Source organism: Setaria italica, chromosome IX (genome assembly GCF_000263155.2).
Source record: "Setaria italica strain Yugu1 chromosome IX, Setaria_italica_v2.0, whole genome shotgun sequence".
Lineage (NCBI taxonomy): Eukaryota > Viridiplantae > Streptophyta > Magnoliopsida > Poales > Poaceae > Setaria > Setaria italica.
The window spans coordinates 15,598,534-15,611,976 of record NC_028458.1 but is presented as its reverse complement, the minus strand read 5'-3'; the positions used below and the strand labels follow the sequence as shown (position 1 = coordinate 15,611,976).

Genomic DNA, 13,443 nt, shown 5'->3' with positions numbered 1-13,443 from the left:
TGTCGACGAGGGCGGGCTCGGAACTGGATCAGATTCAGGAGCGCGGTTTGGTCAGCGTGGCCCGGTCCAGGTTTTTACGGCCCATGGATCATAAGCCCAGCGAATAATTTACGTGACTCGGCCCATTAGGCGTCTCTTCTTCCCTACCAGTCCACCAAACCCTCCTCCAGCCCCAGTCCGTCCACGCTCCGTTGGCCTTGCTACGCTACGCCGCCGCCGCCGCCTGCTCCGTCCCCGGCCCTCCAGCAGCGGCGTGTGCTCTCCTCACCACAGGTTAGTCGGCTCTCTCCTGTGCGTTTTCCCACCGTACTTCTCGTTGGATCCGCCTCTGTAGTTTCTGTGTTGGATCTAAGAGGTGAAATGGTGGGTTGTGGTTGGGTTCTGAGGTGCCGCAGTGGGTTGAGATGGAGTGAGATCAGGCCATGGATTTACGGGTTAGTTGTCGGAACACTGGAGGAGGGAGCCTGTTGGTATGTTGTGCTGATTTGTGCTTTGGACAAGTGCTGAGGTTCGCTAGATTAGCTGAGGGCTCCTCCGGTGCCCTAGTACCCTATAATACAACTGTGCAAAGTTTGGTCTGAATGTTATTTCCTCGCAATTCTGTAGTTACCATTATGAGCAGGCTTGCACGCCTTTCCTGTTTTCCCCCATTTCTATTAGTTTTTTTTTTTTGTAGTTTCTGTAGAAAATTTTGGAGATGCTCTCTGTTAGGCTTCCTCCATTTGTTCAACACCCCAAATCAGCTCCTGGTTTGGTCTATTCCTGTAGTCTGCATGTCCCTACAGCAATGTTGAGTTGGCAACTGTTCTTTTGCGGGCGGCATGGTTCATTCTAACACTGCCGCACCAAAGGTTGATTAAACTGGCGTTTGTGGGAATCTCGGTCTCCTCCTAGGTCGATGCTCTAAGCTTCATTGTGCTAAGTTCAAAATTGCTGCTAAGTTAGTGCCTCATTAGTATGCTGTGTCAATTAAGTAATCGAGTGACGAGTAGTAATATCAGGGAAGATTGTTGATTTATTCGTTTGCAGCGGAATGGCTGTTAGATTGATCAGGGATGGATAGCTACACCTTTATAAGCAAGACTATAGAAAGTTTCCTAGTATGACACCGAATAACTGCCCGCTGCCCAGGCAACTGATTTAGTTTGATAGTATAACCATTACTGGTTTCTCATGGACTATTTAGGCTGTGAAGTTTATCTGGAATTGTCAACCCTGTTTTTTATACTATTTGGAACCTTTTTTCTGAAACTTCCACTGCTGCCTCTAAATTGGTTTGCACACTTTTGCACTCCCCTTGTCTGACCATGGGTTTCTCATTGTTGAAAAAATGAAAGGTATGACAGTTAATAGTTCTTTTCTTCTTGTTAACTTGCAGCGGTGAAACCAGTGACCATGGTGATCCCTCCACCAGAAAGGGCAGCAAGAGTTACCCGCTTTCTGAAGCCCTACCTGTTGAGGATGCATTTCTCAAACAAGTATGTATCCGCTCAGGTCATCCATAGCCCAACAGCGACTGTTGCATGTTCTGCAAGCTCGCAGGAAAAGCTCCTGAGACCAGACATGGGGTCGACCCGTGATGTTGCAGCTGCTGCGAAGATTGGAAAGTTGCTCGGTGAGCGCCTTTTGCTCAAGGGAATACCTGCAGTGTCCATCCACATGAAGAGAGAACAGAAGTACCACGGGAAAGTCAAGGCTGTAATAGATTCTGTTAGAGAAGCTGGAGTTAAATTGTTGTGATTGTTATGTTAAAATTATTGATCTCCAGTTAGCATGTGACCTACATTGAGATGTGTTTCTGAAGTTTGCACCAGTGCAAAACGGCGTGAACTTTGCTGTTTTGAAATATGGTGCTAAATGGGATAATTTCTAAGTCAATAAAAGGACTTTGTATTGCTGAATGCCTTAGTTTTGTGTTAAATTGACATGTAATGCTGTCCATCTTAGTCCATAGACTCTTGTCGCTGCTCTCTTTTGGACGATGGTATATCTTGTGATATGTGATTGGAAATTGTGTATTTTTGCGTATACAGTTTCATCGAATCATGCTTGAGGTAATTGCGTGATGTGTTTGCTGTACAACGTAGAATTTGCCATGCTGCTGCTCTAGCTGGTTTTATGATCAGAAAAACGCAGGTCCCGTGGACCCTAACGATAACGAGATACCCCCCGGACAGACCTAAGAAGCCCAAAAAGATCGGCCCATCGCGGCCCACTTACATCTCCCACAGTAGCAGATGACGGTGGACGGTGCCATCACCGCTTGCGCACCGCCGCCCGCCGCACGCCACCGCCGCCGCGCGCAGATTCGCCGGCTGCGACACCCTGTGCCTCTCTCCGTCTCCCGGTGACTTGGCCGCTCGTCTGCACCCGGCTCCTCTCGGAGAGGGGCGAGGAGACCCAGGCTCTTCGACACCGCGGCGGCGGCTCCTCACGGAATCGGGGACGGTGAGAGGTCCTGGGCCCCCCTTCTGATGCTTTTCTCTTTTCTGATTGCGCGCTTCAGTGTCCTGCGATCGAGGCGCGCTGTTGACTAGCCGCTGAGCAGACTAGGCTTGCTTCTGAATGGCTTCAAGCGCCGGGGCTGTAGTTTCTGTGAGATTGTTCTGTGTTTTTTTTTTCTTTTCATCTATCTATGTCGATCTAATCCTTGCCTGCTCTTCAATTGTGGAACTGAGTGTGTTATCCGATTGCAGCTCGAGTTTGCTCTGGGCATCCTCGGTCTAATTTTTCCACAACCCACATCTGAATTTGTAGCTTACAAGACTACAATAGGTCCCGACTCCTGAACGAAGACCAAACCGAGCTGTTTGTCAGTGAAATTCTGGTCATAATTTCGGTTATCATTCTTCCAATACGTCTGTACCGAAATTTCGTTCCCAGCCCTACAAATCTTCAGCGAGTGCGGAACCTGGAAACCAAGCAATGCAACACCCACACCACTCTCCTCCAAAGTACTGCCTTGGCCATCTAGCCAGTGCCACCATCTTCCTGATCATCTTCACCTGAACCTGCCACCGGCCAGGTTGAGTGAACGGAAATACAATGACTTCAAATTTCCAGAACAAGCACTGAGGGTTGTTGGAACAGGAAAAATGCTTTTGCTGTATTTTTTTCCCACTGCAAATCATATCTGCTGATGAAAGCAATTAATTAATACTGTGTTTTTAATCCAAATTATGTCACAGATCAAACTGATCTTGCCACTCTGCCTCCCAGCAGGTTGCATACTCTTTGTATGACCCTGAGACTGGTTTAGGCAGCTTGTACAGGTGGATGATGAATTGCGGTCAAGGCTAACACTGCCCAAAACAGGGGAACACCTTTTTGAAGATAGGTAAATTGCATAATACATGTGCATCTTGTCAGTTCTTTGAACTCAACATAAGCTCCTGTACCTCTCAAATAAGTTCTCTGACACCCCCCCCCCCCCCCTTACATCACCATTCACAGGCACTGGTAACAGATTTTGGTGGTGCGCCTAGAGTTTGCACTGGTACTTTCCTTAAACCATTAACAAATCTTTAGCAATTCAAGCTTAGCTGAATGTCAACTTGCCTCCACATCCAAGGTCCTGGGAAAATTGCTATGTCTCGTCCGGTAAGTACAAAAGAGCAATTATTTTCTATGGTCCACTAGATTTTACTACTCTTACCTTCACTGAGAAAATACAGATGAGCAATTATTTTCTGTGGTCTACAAGATTTTACTACTTATACTTGTACTGAAAATGGAAGGAGCTATATATTTGACAACTGCCGCACCTTTTGTTTTTCCATGTTTTCTGCTTGCCTGGTTGCTGCATCATATTATTCATTTTTTATTCCCAGCTGTTTTTCCATGTTTTCTGCTTGCCTGGTTGCTGCATCATATTATTCATTTTTTATTCCCAGCTGCCGGGAAAAATGAAACTAAGAACTAATATATTCTGATGTGCACTCCCTGTTATATGTCTTGACTCTTGATGGATTACATTGACTTCTAAAGAATAGATACCTTATGATAAATTTGTAAAAAAAATATTTAATATAATTGTGTACACCCTGGTACCTGGGAGAGGTTATCTGATGTAGGTATGCAAGAGTTTATCTTAGGTGTAATGTCTTAGCTTATATAAAGCCTGGTGAGGGAAGTGCAATGTGATTCCCTTGTTGTGCCAGATTAAGAGAGTTATGAGAAATGGAACTCTTAACTAAGTCATGGTCTCATGGAGCAACGGGGTACCAGATTAAGAAAGTTATGAGTACTATTATAACTTTACCCAACTTCCCTGTCTTCTAAAACAAAATAGTCAGGTAGGCAATCATTGTCATAGACAGTTGTACCATGATCTCTATGGAGCATTGATGTCGTAGAAAGCAACGTGCGACTTGAAAGACATGATTGATTGTGGATTTTGCTATCTATCATTTTCCACAGTAATGAAAAATGCTCTTGGCTCAACATAGTCTGTTCAGGTTCTGAACTTCTAATGCCAAGAAACTACAAATATGTTCATTTCTGAAACTGCAATACCACTTTGGTAGATTCTGTAGCCTTCTATCATCAACTTAGTATGTCATCTACAGCAATCACAGGATGTATTCTCCTAATTATGTATTTAGGCAAGGAAAACAAGCCTAAAAGAACTAAAGCACAAGGATTGCAATGTGAGAACAAAAATAAATACTCACATTACTTTGAGAACCTGCTGCTGAGACAGCATAGCCTCGCCATGTTGCAATAAACTTCCTTGCAAGTTGATTCACAGCAGAATCATTTTCACCTATCTCATACACCACAAATTGGAATAATTTATTAGCACTCTCTTATTTAGTGAAACCAGTTCTAATTGAATCTTGAGAAACTTACAAATTCCTAAAGGAGTACACCTGTAATCCTGTTGCAATTTTTATCTTCATTATCAACGTCCATCATTGCTGGGTTGAATTTGACCATGCAATGCTGACGCACCAAGGATCCATTTTTAATTGCTTGCAGGGTGAGCACATAGGCGTCTCTTCCAAATGATAACTCCACCCCTTGTCATATAATACACTATTAATATCTTATCTCATCGCATCTTTGCATTTCTTGAGGTTTGAACGTTGAAGGTGCACATGTCGGTCTATGCTGCTTTGTTTGCACTGTGATTACTATGATATATTTTAATCCAATGCTGAGATTTAGTTTACAGTCTTGTTTATGCTTTCTTGTTTGGCAGCTTGATTTTGCTGTACTTAAATACAAAAATCAAAGGCTTGCGGAACAACTGGAAGTCCACAAGTTTGAGTACCGTACTCTCGAGGGTAGATTCAATGATTTAAAAGAGAAGCAGAGGACACATAATGAGACACTTGTCCTAGTCAAAAGTCATTGGGAGCGAGTAAGTTATTCTAACCTGCATACTGCCATAACTATGTATTATAGGCTCTCTTCTGAAATTCCCTTATCTGAACAGCTTCTAGCAGATCTTGATTTGGTTTCTGTTTGCAAAAATGAATCTTTGCACTCGAGCTGTGGTACAGGGCAGAACAATGTACAAAAGGGTATGCAGCTGTACTTTATGCATTATGAATATTTCGGAACTCTTGTATTGTTCTAGAATCATACATGGATGAGCAAAGAATTATATGATTTTATTGGCTTATATAGGGCCTGTTTGGGACTGCCTCACTCCACTCCAAAAACTCCACGGTGGAGCAGCTCCACCAATTTCTAGAGCACCCTTTACCTGCTCCACCAAATCCACCAAAATTAAGGCCCTGTTTGGTATGGCTCCAACTCCGGGTGGAGCTGCTCCACTCCAGAACTCCACATGGAACCAGCTCCGCTCCAAAACTCCAGAACTAAAATGGGGTGTTTGGCTAGATGGGTGCTCTCGGCTCCAAAAAAGATCAATTTCAATGTGGATTGCCATTGTTGCCCCCCAATTAAGGCCCCACTTGTCATCCTCTCAATCCCATCTTCTTCTTCCCCTGGATAGTTTTTCCAATCGGGGCGGCGGGGCTGGGCGGCGACGGGCGGCGGGGTGGGCGGCCACGGGGGTGGCGGGGCCGCTTGGGCGGCGACGGGCGCGGCGACGGGCGGGGCGACGGGCGACGGGCGGCGGGCGGGGCGACGGGCGGCGACGGCAACGGGCGCTGGACGGGGAACAAGTAGAATAGAACGAAACGTTTTTTTCCATAACCAGTGGCATTGGTGGGTAACTATCCACCAACTCCACGAGGAGGTTCAAAAGAGAGGTTTCTGAAGCAGCAAAAGAGGTGCTCCAAAACTCCACCTCCATTTGCACTACAGCTCCATGGAGTTCTCCATGGAGTTTTGGAGTTGGGGTGTTTGGCTGAATTTTTTGATGGAGTTGCTGGAGTTTAGGAGTGGAGCCGTGCCAAACAGGGCCTAACTAGGGGAAGCCTCCAGCTCCTTGGAGTTGAGTTGGTTGTTCCAGAGTTTCATCGAGTTGGGGTGTTTGGGATGGAGTCAATTCGATGGAGCTGAAAAATGTGGAGTGGAGCAGTCCCAAGCAGGGCTAAACTTTCTACTAAAGAGCAGTGAACTAGCAATATTGTGAAAATTTATTATTTGAGGTGTTTGTTTCATTGCTCTTTTGAAAGGAATTTTGTAACAAATGGTTTACATGCTTGTCTGCAGAACTACCTGTTATCAGTTGATGATTATTAAAAAATAAATTATTTATTCGAATAGCAGGCTAACTAGATGGCCCTTGCGATTTTATGCTGTCTGCTTTAGATGTTTCTTATTTTGTCCTTCATATACATGGAAATCTTATTTATCGGATGGAATATGCTTGCCCCCCTAGAAAGGGACTTTTTAAATAGACTTTTGGAGGCTGGTGCCACTGAAAGTTCAGGTTGTTCTCCCAGTTACCATCTGGGAAATGGTGTCGCTCCGGAGCAATCATCAACAGTTAATGTTCTGCAGAAGGCCTTCCTTCCATCAAGTGATCTGTGGCATGTGAATAATGACTTAGTTTATGTTGCTCTAACTAAGTTGCCAGAAAATGGTTCGTTCTGCACCATATTTTTTGTTGTAGAATAGCTTTCACATGTCACTTATGTTATACTAAGATGTCCTCAATTTACTCATGTAATGTAGAACACAGCAGGCAACTGCACAGTGCTACCAGTAACATATTTTCCAAGCTTCATAAGGTGATACATGCAATAGATAATCTTCACTTGGAACACAGGCAGCTGGCAGGGAACTATCAGAAGCAAAGAGATTCGAGTGCCTGGAACAGAGCTGAACAGAAACGGCTGAAAGGTATTTTGTCTTTGTTTTGTGGATGATTATCTTTCGAGGGGGTTTCAATTTCAAGTAGTATTGGTGTCATTAACTGAAAGTTCTGTTGTGTACCTTGAACCATCAAACAAGTTAATACTAATCTCAGTCAAAATCACTGAAAGTCTTGTGGCACTAATATGTTGTGAAATTTGCAGTGGCACTGCCACCAGCTGACACACTGATACTAAATTTTGGTTCACTATCTGTACTAGCTATTGTGTAATGGTAAAACTAACTCAGACATTTTATGTACTTTCCAAGAGGAGTTGACCAGTGCTGTTGCCAAGTTGGAAGAAAGCAAACACAAACTGGCAGCACTGAAAGCACAGGGAGACAATAAGCATGGGACTCCGGTCCTTGTTCCTAAACTGGGAAACAAAGATGTGTCCGCAGAGAAGGTGAGAGATAAACAAAGAGAACTGCAAGATCTTGAAGCTACCCACAAGGAGTTAATGGTAATAGCAAGTTCTTATTTTAAAGTTCCAAACTATTGTCTAGACTTGTACTTTAAGCTTGGGACACGCTAATATGAGCAGGAATTAATTTCAAAGCGTCTGGAGGAAATTAGGAGACTGCACATGGAGAGGATTGAAATTTTGAACAAGTTAGCGACTTTTCAGGTTTGTTGAACCAAATATATCTGATCAGGCACAGAACGCACAATTGCATTATAGTTTTTGGATTCCCATACCTAATTTTTATTGTGCGGTTGAAGGTTAGACCTTGTAATGACAAACCCTATATGACCTGTTTCTTTTGTTGCTCCCAGGATATACTGACAGGTTTCAGAAACATCCGTTCTTCCAAAGCTTTTGAACTTGTTAATGACCAACTTCAGAAGTCACAAGCAGAATTGGATGATCACCAAACATTGTTAAAGAAATTACAGGTGGTTACTGGTCAGTGAATTCATATGTCTGTCTAGCAGATGCGTTTCCCTAAAAGATCTTGTCTTTGGTTAACTTCTAATTGCCATGTTTCTCAGGTTGATACGGATAGCTTTGTTTGGCAAGAAAGACAATTTAATCAAAAAGTTGATCTGGCTGAAATCCCTCAGAAGGTTTCTGCATACTGTGTGTCTAGAATTGCTGACCTTGAAAAGGATGTTCTGAAACTATGTAATGAAAAGAATATGCTGGTGCTGAAACTTGAAGAGGCTTCAAGAGAACCTGGTGCTGTAATTACAACACAGCATGCTTGAACTACTTTTCCATCTGGTCATTGTTTAAAGTAGGAAGTAATAAATTCTTTTGCAACTGTCAGGTCGGAACCAAGTTATCTCAGAATTTAAAGCTCTGGTGTCATCACTACCAAGGGAAATGGGTGCCGTGCAAAGTGAACTGTCCAAACACAAGGATGCTTCCTTACAGTTGCATTCTTTGCGAGCAGAAGTTTCTTCACTTTCTAGCATCCTAACCAGGAAGGTAAATTTCATTTGTTAGTTTACACAATCAGTGTGCAAGTGTTGTGGCATTGGTTTGCCGATGCGTCAATTCTGTATATTTTTTGTAGGAACAAGAAATTGAACAAACATCATGCAGATCTGCCCATGCTGGATCTGATATAAGCCAACTTCAATCTCTTGTAAGTGTTTTTTTTTTTGTTGATCTGATTTGTAACTTCAGAACCTTTTAATATTTTCTGTACCGATTTAAGAAGGTGCAATGGTTTATTAAGGCAATGTTGTTTATTAACATGTTTACATATTATAGGTCCTTGATCTGAAGGAAAACATAAAGGAGCTTAAGCTGTTTGTGGAATTGTATAAGCATGAGTCCACTGATTCCAGGTAGGTTCATCTTATTTCAAAATCATCATTTATGTAACTTCTATATGAGTGATATTTATTGAATAGGGTACTTCTTTTCAGTTCTTTTTTATGAAAAATGTTGAGTTAGTGTTATTCTTGCAAGTTAATTGTTTATGGCATATTATCTCTTGTAGCTTGTTTCCAAGTCTCGTTGGCCGATGTCTGTTATGTTAGCTACTGTAATATGTTTTTTTCATGAAAATAAATAATCCACTCCTGTTTTTAGTGATGGAATCATCTATTGACCATTTGAACATTGTCTAGTGTCCTGTTCATTTATTTCATGGATACGAATTTCTTCTATCTTCACATATGTTTTTACTCTTTTGTGGCAGACAGCTGATAGAATACAGAGATAGGGAACTCTCTGAATGGGCTCGAGTCCACGTACTCAAATATTCTCTTAATGAAAGTAAATTAGAGCAGCGTGTAATTGCAGCCAATGAAGCCGAAGCAATGTCTCAGCAGAGACTAGCAACTTCTGAAGCTAAGATTGCTGAATTAGGGCAGAAGCTGGAAACTTCTAGGAGGTATTTTATTCATTCATTGTTCACTCTTCCTGGTATTTAGAAATGCAATCAAAAAGACAATTTATTTCTATTTTTTTATAATGGGGGCTCAGGACTGTTGAAATAGTACGGAAGGCATATTTTCTTTTATAAACTTTTCAAGTAAAGTGATATGTGCTGCATTTCTATGGCTCAGAGATCTAGTGAGACTATCTCATATACTGAAGTCTAAATATGAAGAATGCGAAGCATATGTGGTGGAGATTGAGGTGTGGACACCTTTCCATTCCGGGTATGATTATCAATATTATATTTTCAGGTCTCAATTTTTTTTATTACAGAGCATAGGCAATGCATATGAGGACATAATGTCACAAAATCAACAATTGCTACAGCAGATTATTGAAAGAGATGATCATAATACCAAGGTGATAGTTCAAAGAACTAATTTAAGCAATTACATTCATGTGTTATACTCTCAGCGTTATTGTTTATGACTCTTGTATTATTTTACTTGAACGCTTAACTCCTTAAGAAGAGGTTCTATTTTCTCAGTCATGAATTCAGTCTGTGCAACTCATTTTCTTCAGTATTACTCTGATTTGTGCATTCATTTTGCCTTTTCTGCATCGCCGCCTAAAATTTATGAAAACAATTTAGAAGATGATTTAGAGGAATTGGTTCATCTAGTGGAAGAATAAGTAGAGGATGTGGAGGATAAGGGACCACCATGGCTAGGGAGAACCATCAGGTGGGGTAGGTCACTGGAGATGGATGGTCACTGGCGAGTTCAGCAGAAAAAAGGGAGCAGTTTCTCTGGAGAGGGTGGCGTGTTTGGTTGAGCAAAGAGGTATGGGTTGCCTCTGGTCCCTAGGTTTGAGTAATGCTCGTGCAAGTTCAGGGCTGTTGTCTGATTAATTAGCATCATGCTGGGCCATGTCTGTTAGTGGTCGGTCCATATTGTATTACCCCCATCCCCCCAATTCCACCCCTTGGTTTCCCAAATGTGTCGTGCCCCTATATGGTATGATTATCATGAAATGTCACCTTGATGGCAGCTTGGCCTCTTGCCAGCAATGCTTGTTCGTAGCTTTTTGGAGTTCGATTTAGCTGCTAATTCAGGGATGGGATTGAGATTTTCTGCTGTTTGTAACAGGGATTATGTTGTGGGCTTGTGGATAATCAGTGGTTATAGTTGGTGCCTAAAATGAATAAATAAAATGAAATGTGTTGCATGGAAGCCATTGGCAGGAGCACTGACAGATCATTAAGAAGAGGTGAGAACCTGCTTCGAGCAGGGCAATAAATAAAAATTGTTATGTATTAAAATAAATATATATTAGAAGAGTAATAGAAATCCAAAGCTGGCAGTATCTCAGGTTTTCCTTACTCTGATAGCAGGTCAATGCAGTACCAAGTCCCACAGTCTTTTTCTTTCTTCTTTCTTTTTGAGAGGAAGTCCCTGCAGTACCTCAGGTTTTCCTTACTCTGACTGTAGGGACTTCCTCTCAATAAAAAAGACTGTAGGGACCTGGTACTGCATTGACCTGCTGTTAATTTAAACCAAATTAGGAAAGCAATAACCAATACATGAGGCTTTAAACCCTGGCAAATAATCTCCAACGGCTATGGAAACAATGGTGGTTTCCTGGATTTGTATTACTTGCTGACGATGGAGATAGGTTCTGGGCCAAAGGAATTTGGCAACCTGCGAAGTTGAATAATGTAGAGTTCCTAAAGAAAGGGGCATTACTGGGATTCACCTGGAAATTGTGGTTACCATGATTTTGATTCAGCAGATTGTAACACAGGAGCTAAGCATTGTGAGCAATAGTCCTGGGCTCTCTGTTCTAGTTCTTTTCATTGAATGTGCTGGAGATATGCGTGCCATTGTTTGAAGTAGGAATAATGCCAAGATCTTCTACTTCCCTTTGCTTTCTCTTATTTTCCTTATCGGTGACTTGTGCTGGTTCTTTTGGACTTAGATTAGTGGGTTACCAAGGTCCCTAAAAAACTAATATGCATTATCACTTAAGTTTTTCTCAATTAATCTGTTTAAGATGTCTTAGCATATAACCGTCATGAGATGATAAGGCATCATAGTTGAGTTAATGTTTTTGTGATCTTAATCTCAGTGTGATCTTTCTGGTAGCGAAACTTGGCTACTTATGATGTATTGATTGTTAACTGAGAAGTTGAGAAAATTGTATTGAGCATTTCAACAAATTTGACGATTAGACCTAGGTTCTTTTGAATTTATTATGATGAGAACTATCTCCATTTATGAAGTTGTAAGAAGCATACCCTTTTTTGGATAAGTAATACCTTAGTACTGAATTGCTACTGCAGCTTTTCATGGAGGGTGTTAAGAAAAAGCATACCATTTTTTGGATAAGTAATACCTTAGTACTGAATTGCTACTGCAGCTTTTCATGGAGGGTGTTAAAGCAAAAGCATACCATTTTTTGGATAAGTAATACCTTAGTACTGAATTGCTACTGCAGCTTTTCATGGAGGGTGTTAAAGCAAAACAGTCCCATGATGCTTTGCATTTGGAAGTGAGCTCCTTGAAACGAAATTTGCAGCATGCAAGCATGTTGATGGATCTGTACAACAAGAAAATTGTCCGCCTAGAAGACCAGGTTGGTAGCGCATTCATACTGAAGCTATACCATTCTGGCATAGAGCTGAATATTTTTCCTTATCAATTTCCAGCTAAGGGGTTGGTCAGAGCGGGTGAGGAGACTGTCAGAGGATGGAATGCAGCAATCTATATCATTGGGAAATTCTCAAAGAAAGCTGGCTGGTTTGCATGGAGAAGCTCCAAAGCTCATGCAGTCAATGGATGAACTACAAGCAAAGGTTGGGAGCAATCGACTGGAAGTTGCTGAGCTGCTTACAGAACTAGAGAAGGAGAGGTGGTTTATACAAACATTTCCTTTTCTGTAAGGCATTAGTTTTTTAATATTTAGTCTAACAAGATCAGTCTTGTTCCAGGTTCAGTAAGAAGAGAATAGAGGATGACTTGGATCTAATGTCAAGTAAAGCCAATTCTCTAAGAGAGAAGAAAGATAATTCAGCAGTCCTGCAAAAGCTTCATCATGAAGTCAAGGAATATAGGGGAATATTAAAATGCGGTGTCTGTCATGAAAGGCAGAAAGAGGTTAGTACTATCTTTAGTTGTGACATACTCCAACAGCGGAATGAACATTTGAATGACATAATTTTTATGATTGTAGATTGTGATTGCCAAGTGCTACCATCTCTTCTGCAATCAGTGTATACAGAAGTCACTTGGCAGCCGTCAGAAGCGGTGTCCATCCTGTGGACTTAGCTTTGGTGTTAACGACGTGAAACCTATCTATATATGAAACAGAACGTTGAAGTTTGTGTGGCACGCATCTAGGTCAACTGCTTTTGGTGCTTATTAATTTCAGATATATGGTAGAGGACCATGGTGGTTTAGTTGGTGATGGAACATAAGCTTTTGTAGCTTGTACAACAGAACGTGTAAGATATACTAGATGTGATTACTGGTGCATGCAGGCATGTATAATGCCGGTGTTGCTTCATGCACCTTTTGTAAAGTCTGTTTGCCCTGCCCAAGCTGGTAGACAGAATAGCCTGACCACATCATCTATTCAGTTCTTTCAAGGGGGTAGAAAGATCCAGCACAAATCAAAATATAGAGCTATCAGTATTGAAACTACTCCCACTATCTAAAAAAAACTTTATATATACTCCCACCGTCCCATAAGTGCATTTTTAGAGTTCAAGATTTGTCCCAAAATAAGTGTACATTTAGGAATGGGATCTTTTTTCTACTTTCTCTTCTCCCAA

At 41.7% G+C, this 13,443-nt stretch overlaps 2 protein-coding genes across 9 annotated transcripts; both read left to right on the top strand.

Annotated features, from left to right (window-relative positions):
- Positions 1–133: 133 nt before the first annotated feature.
- Positions 134–1,908, top strand: LOC101769062 (50S ribosomal protein L18). Its single transcript, XM_004982742.2, has 2 exons — positions 134–273; positions 1,379–1,908. Exon 2 carries the CDS (start codon positions 1,396–1,398, stop codon positions 1,738–1,740), a length of 345 nt encoding a protein of 114 aa, XP_004982799.1. The 5' UTR covers positions 134–273; positions 1,379–1,395; the 3' UTR covers positions 1,741–1,908.
- A 317-nt stretch (positions 1,909–2,225) lies between these two features.
- LOC101765941 (E3 ubiquitin-protein ligase BRE1-like 1) lies at positions 2,226–13,312 on the top strand. Of its 8 annotated transcripts, XM_012842841.2 has the most exons (22): positions 2,226–2,455; positions 3,189–3,337; positions 3,454–3,496; positions 3,572–3,600; positions 5,204–5,365; positions 5,441–5,528; positions 6,800–7,003; positions 7,096–7,263; positions 7,546–7,739; positions 7,821–7,904; positions 8,054–8,173; positions 8,270–8,456; positions 8,548–8,708; positions 8,797–8,868; positions 8,997–9,073; positions 9,430–9,624; positions 9,800–9,872; positions 9,945–10,031; positions 12,108–12,245; positions 12,319–12,521; positions 12,601–12,766; positions 12,843–13,312. In XM_012842841.2, the coding sequence occupies exons 4-22, from the start codon at positions 3,589–3,591 to the stop codon at positions 12,972–12,974; spliced, it is 2,523 nt and encodes an 840-aa protein (XP_012698295.1). In that variant the 5' UTR covers positions 2,226–2,455; positions 3,189–3,337; positions 3,454–3,496; positions 3,572–3,588; the 3' UTR covers positions 12,975–13,312. The 8 variants fall into 8 exon arrangements, with proteins under 8 accessions (XP_012698295.1, XP_012698294.1, XP_012698293.1 ...); XM_012842840.2 differs by having other exon boundaries at positions 2,226–2,448; positions 3,223–3,337; positions 3,454–3,600; XM_012842839.2 differs by having other exon boundaries at positions 2,226–2,448; positions 3,220–3,337; positions 3,454–3,600.
- Positions 13,313–13,443: the final 131 nt, after the last annotated feature.

Bases quoted from the DNA above. Each gene is read 5' to 3' on its own strand.
- LOC101765941 (XM_012842840.2), top strand. From the start codon at position 3,547: ATGTCAACTTGCCTCCACATCCAAGGTCCTGGGAAAATTGCTATGTCT. The intron at 10,032-12,107 runs GTGATAGTTCAA...TTGCTACTGCAG, and splicing joins GAGATGATCATAATACCAAG to CTTTTCATGGAGGGTGTTAA. The intron at 12,767-12,842 runs GTTAGTACTATC...TTATGATTGTAG, and splicing joins GTCATGAAAGGCAGAAAGAG to ATTGTGATTGCCAAGTGCTA.
- LOC101769062 (XM_004982742.2), top strand. From the start codon at position 1,396: ATGGTGATCCCTCCACCAGAAAGGGCAGCAAGAGTTACCCGCTTTCTG.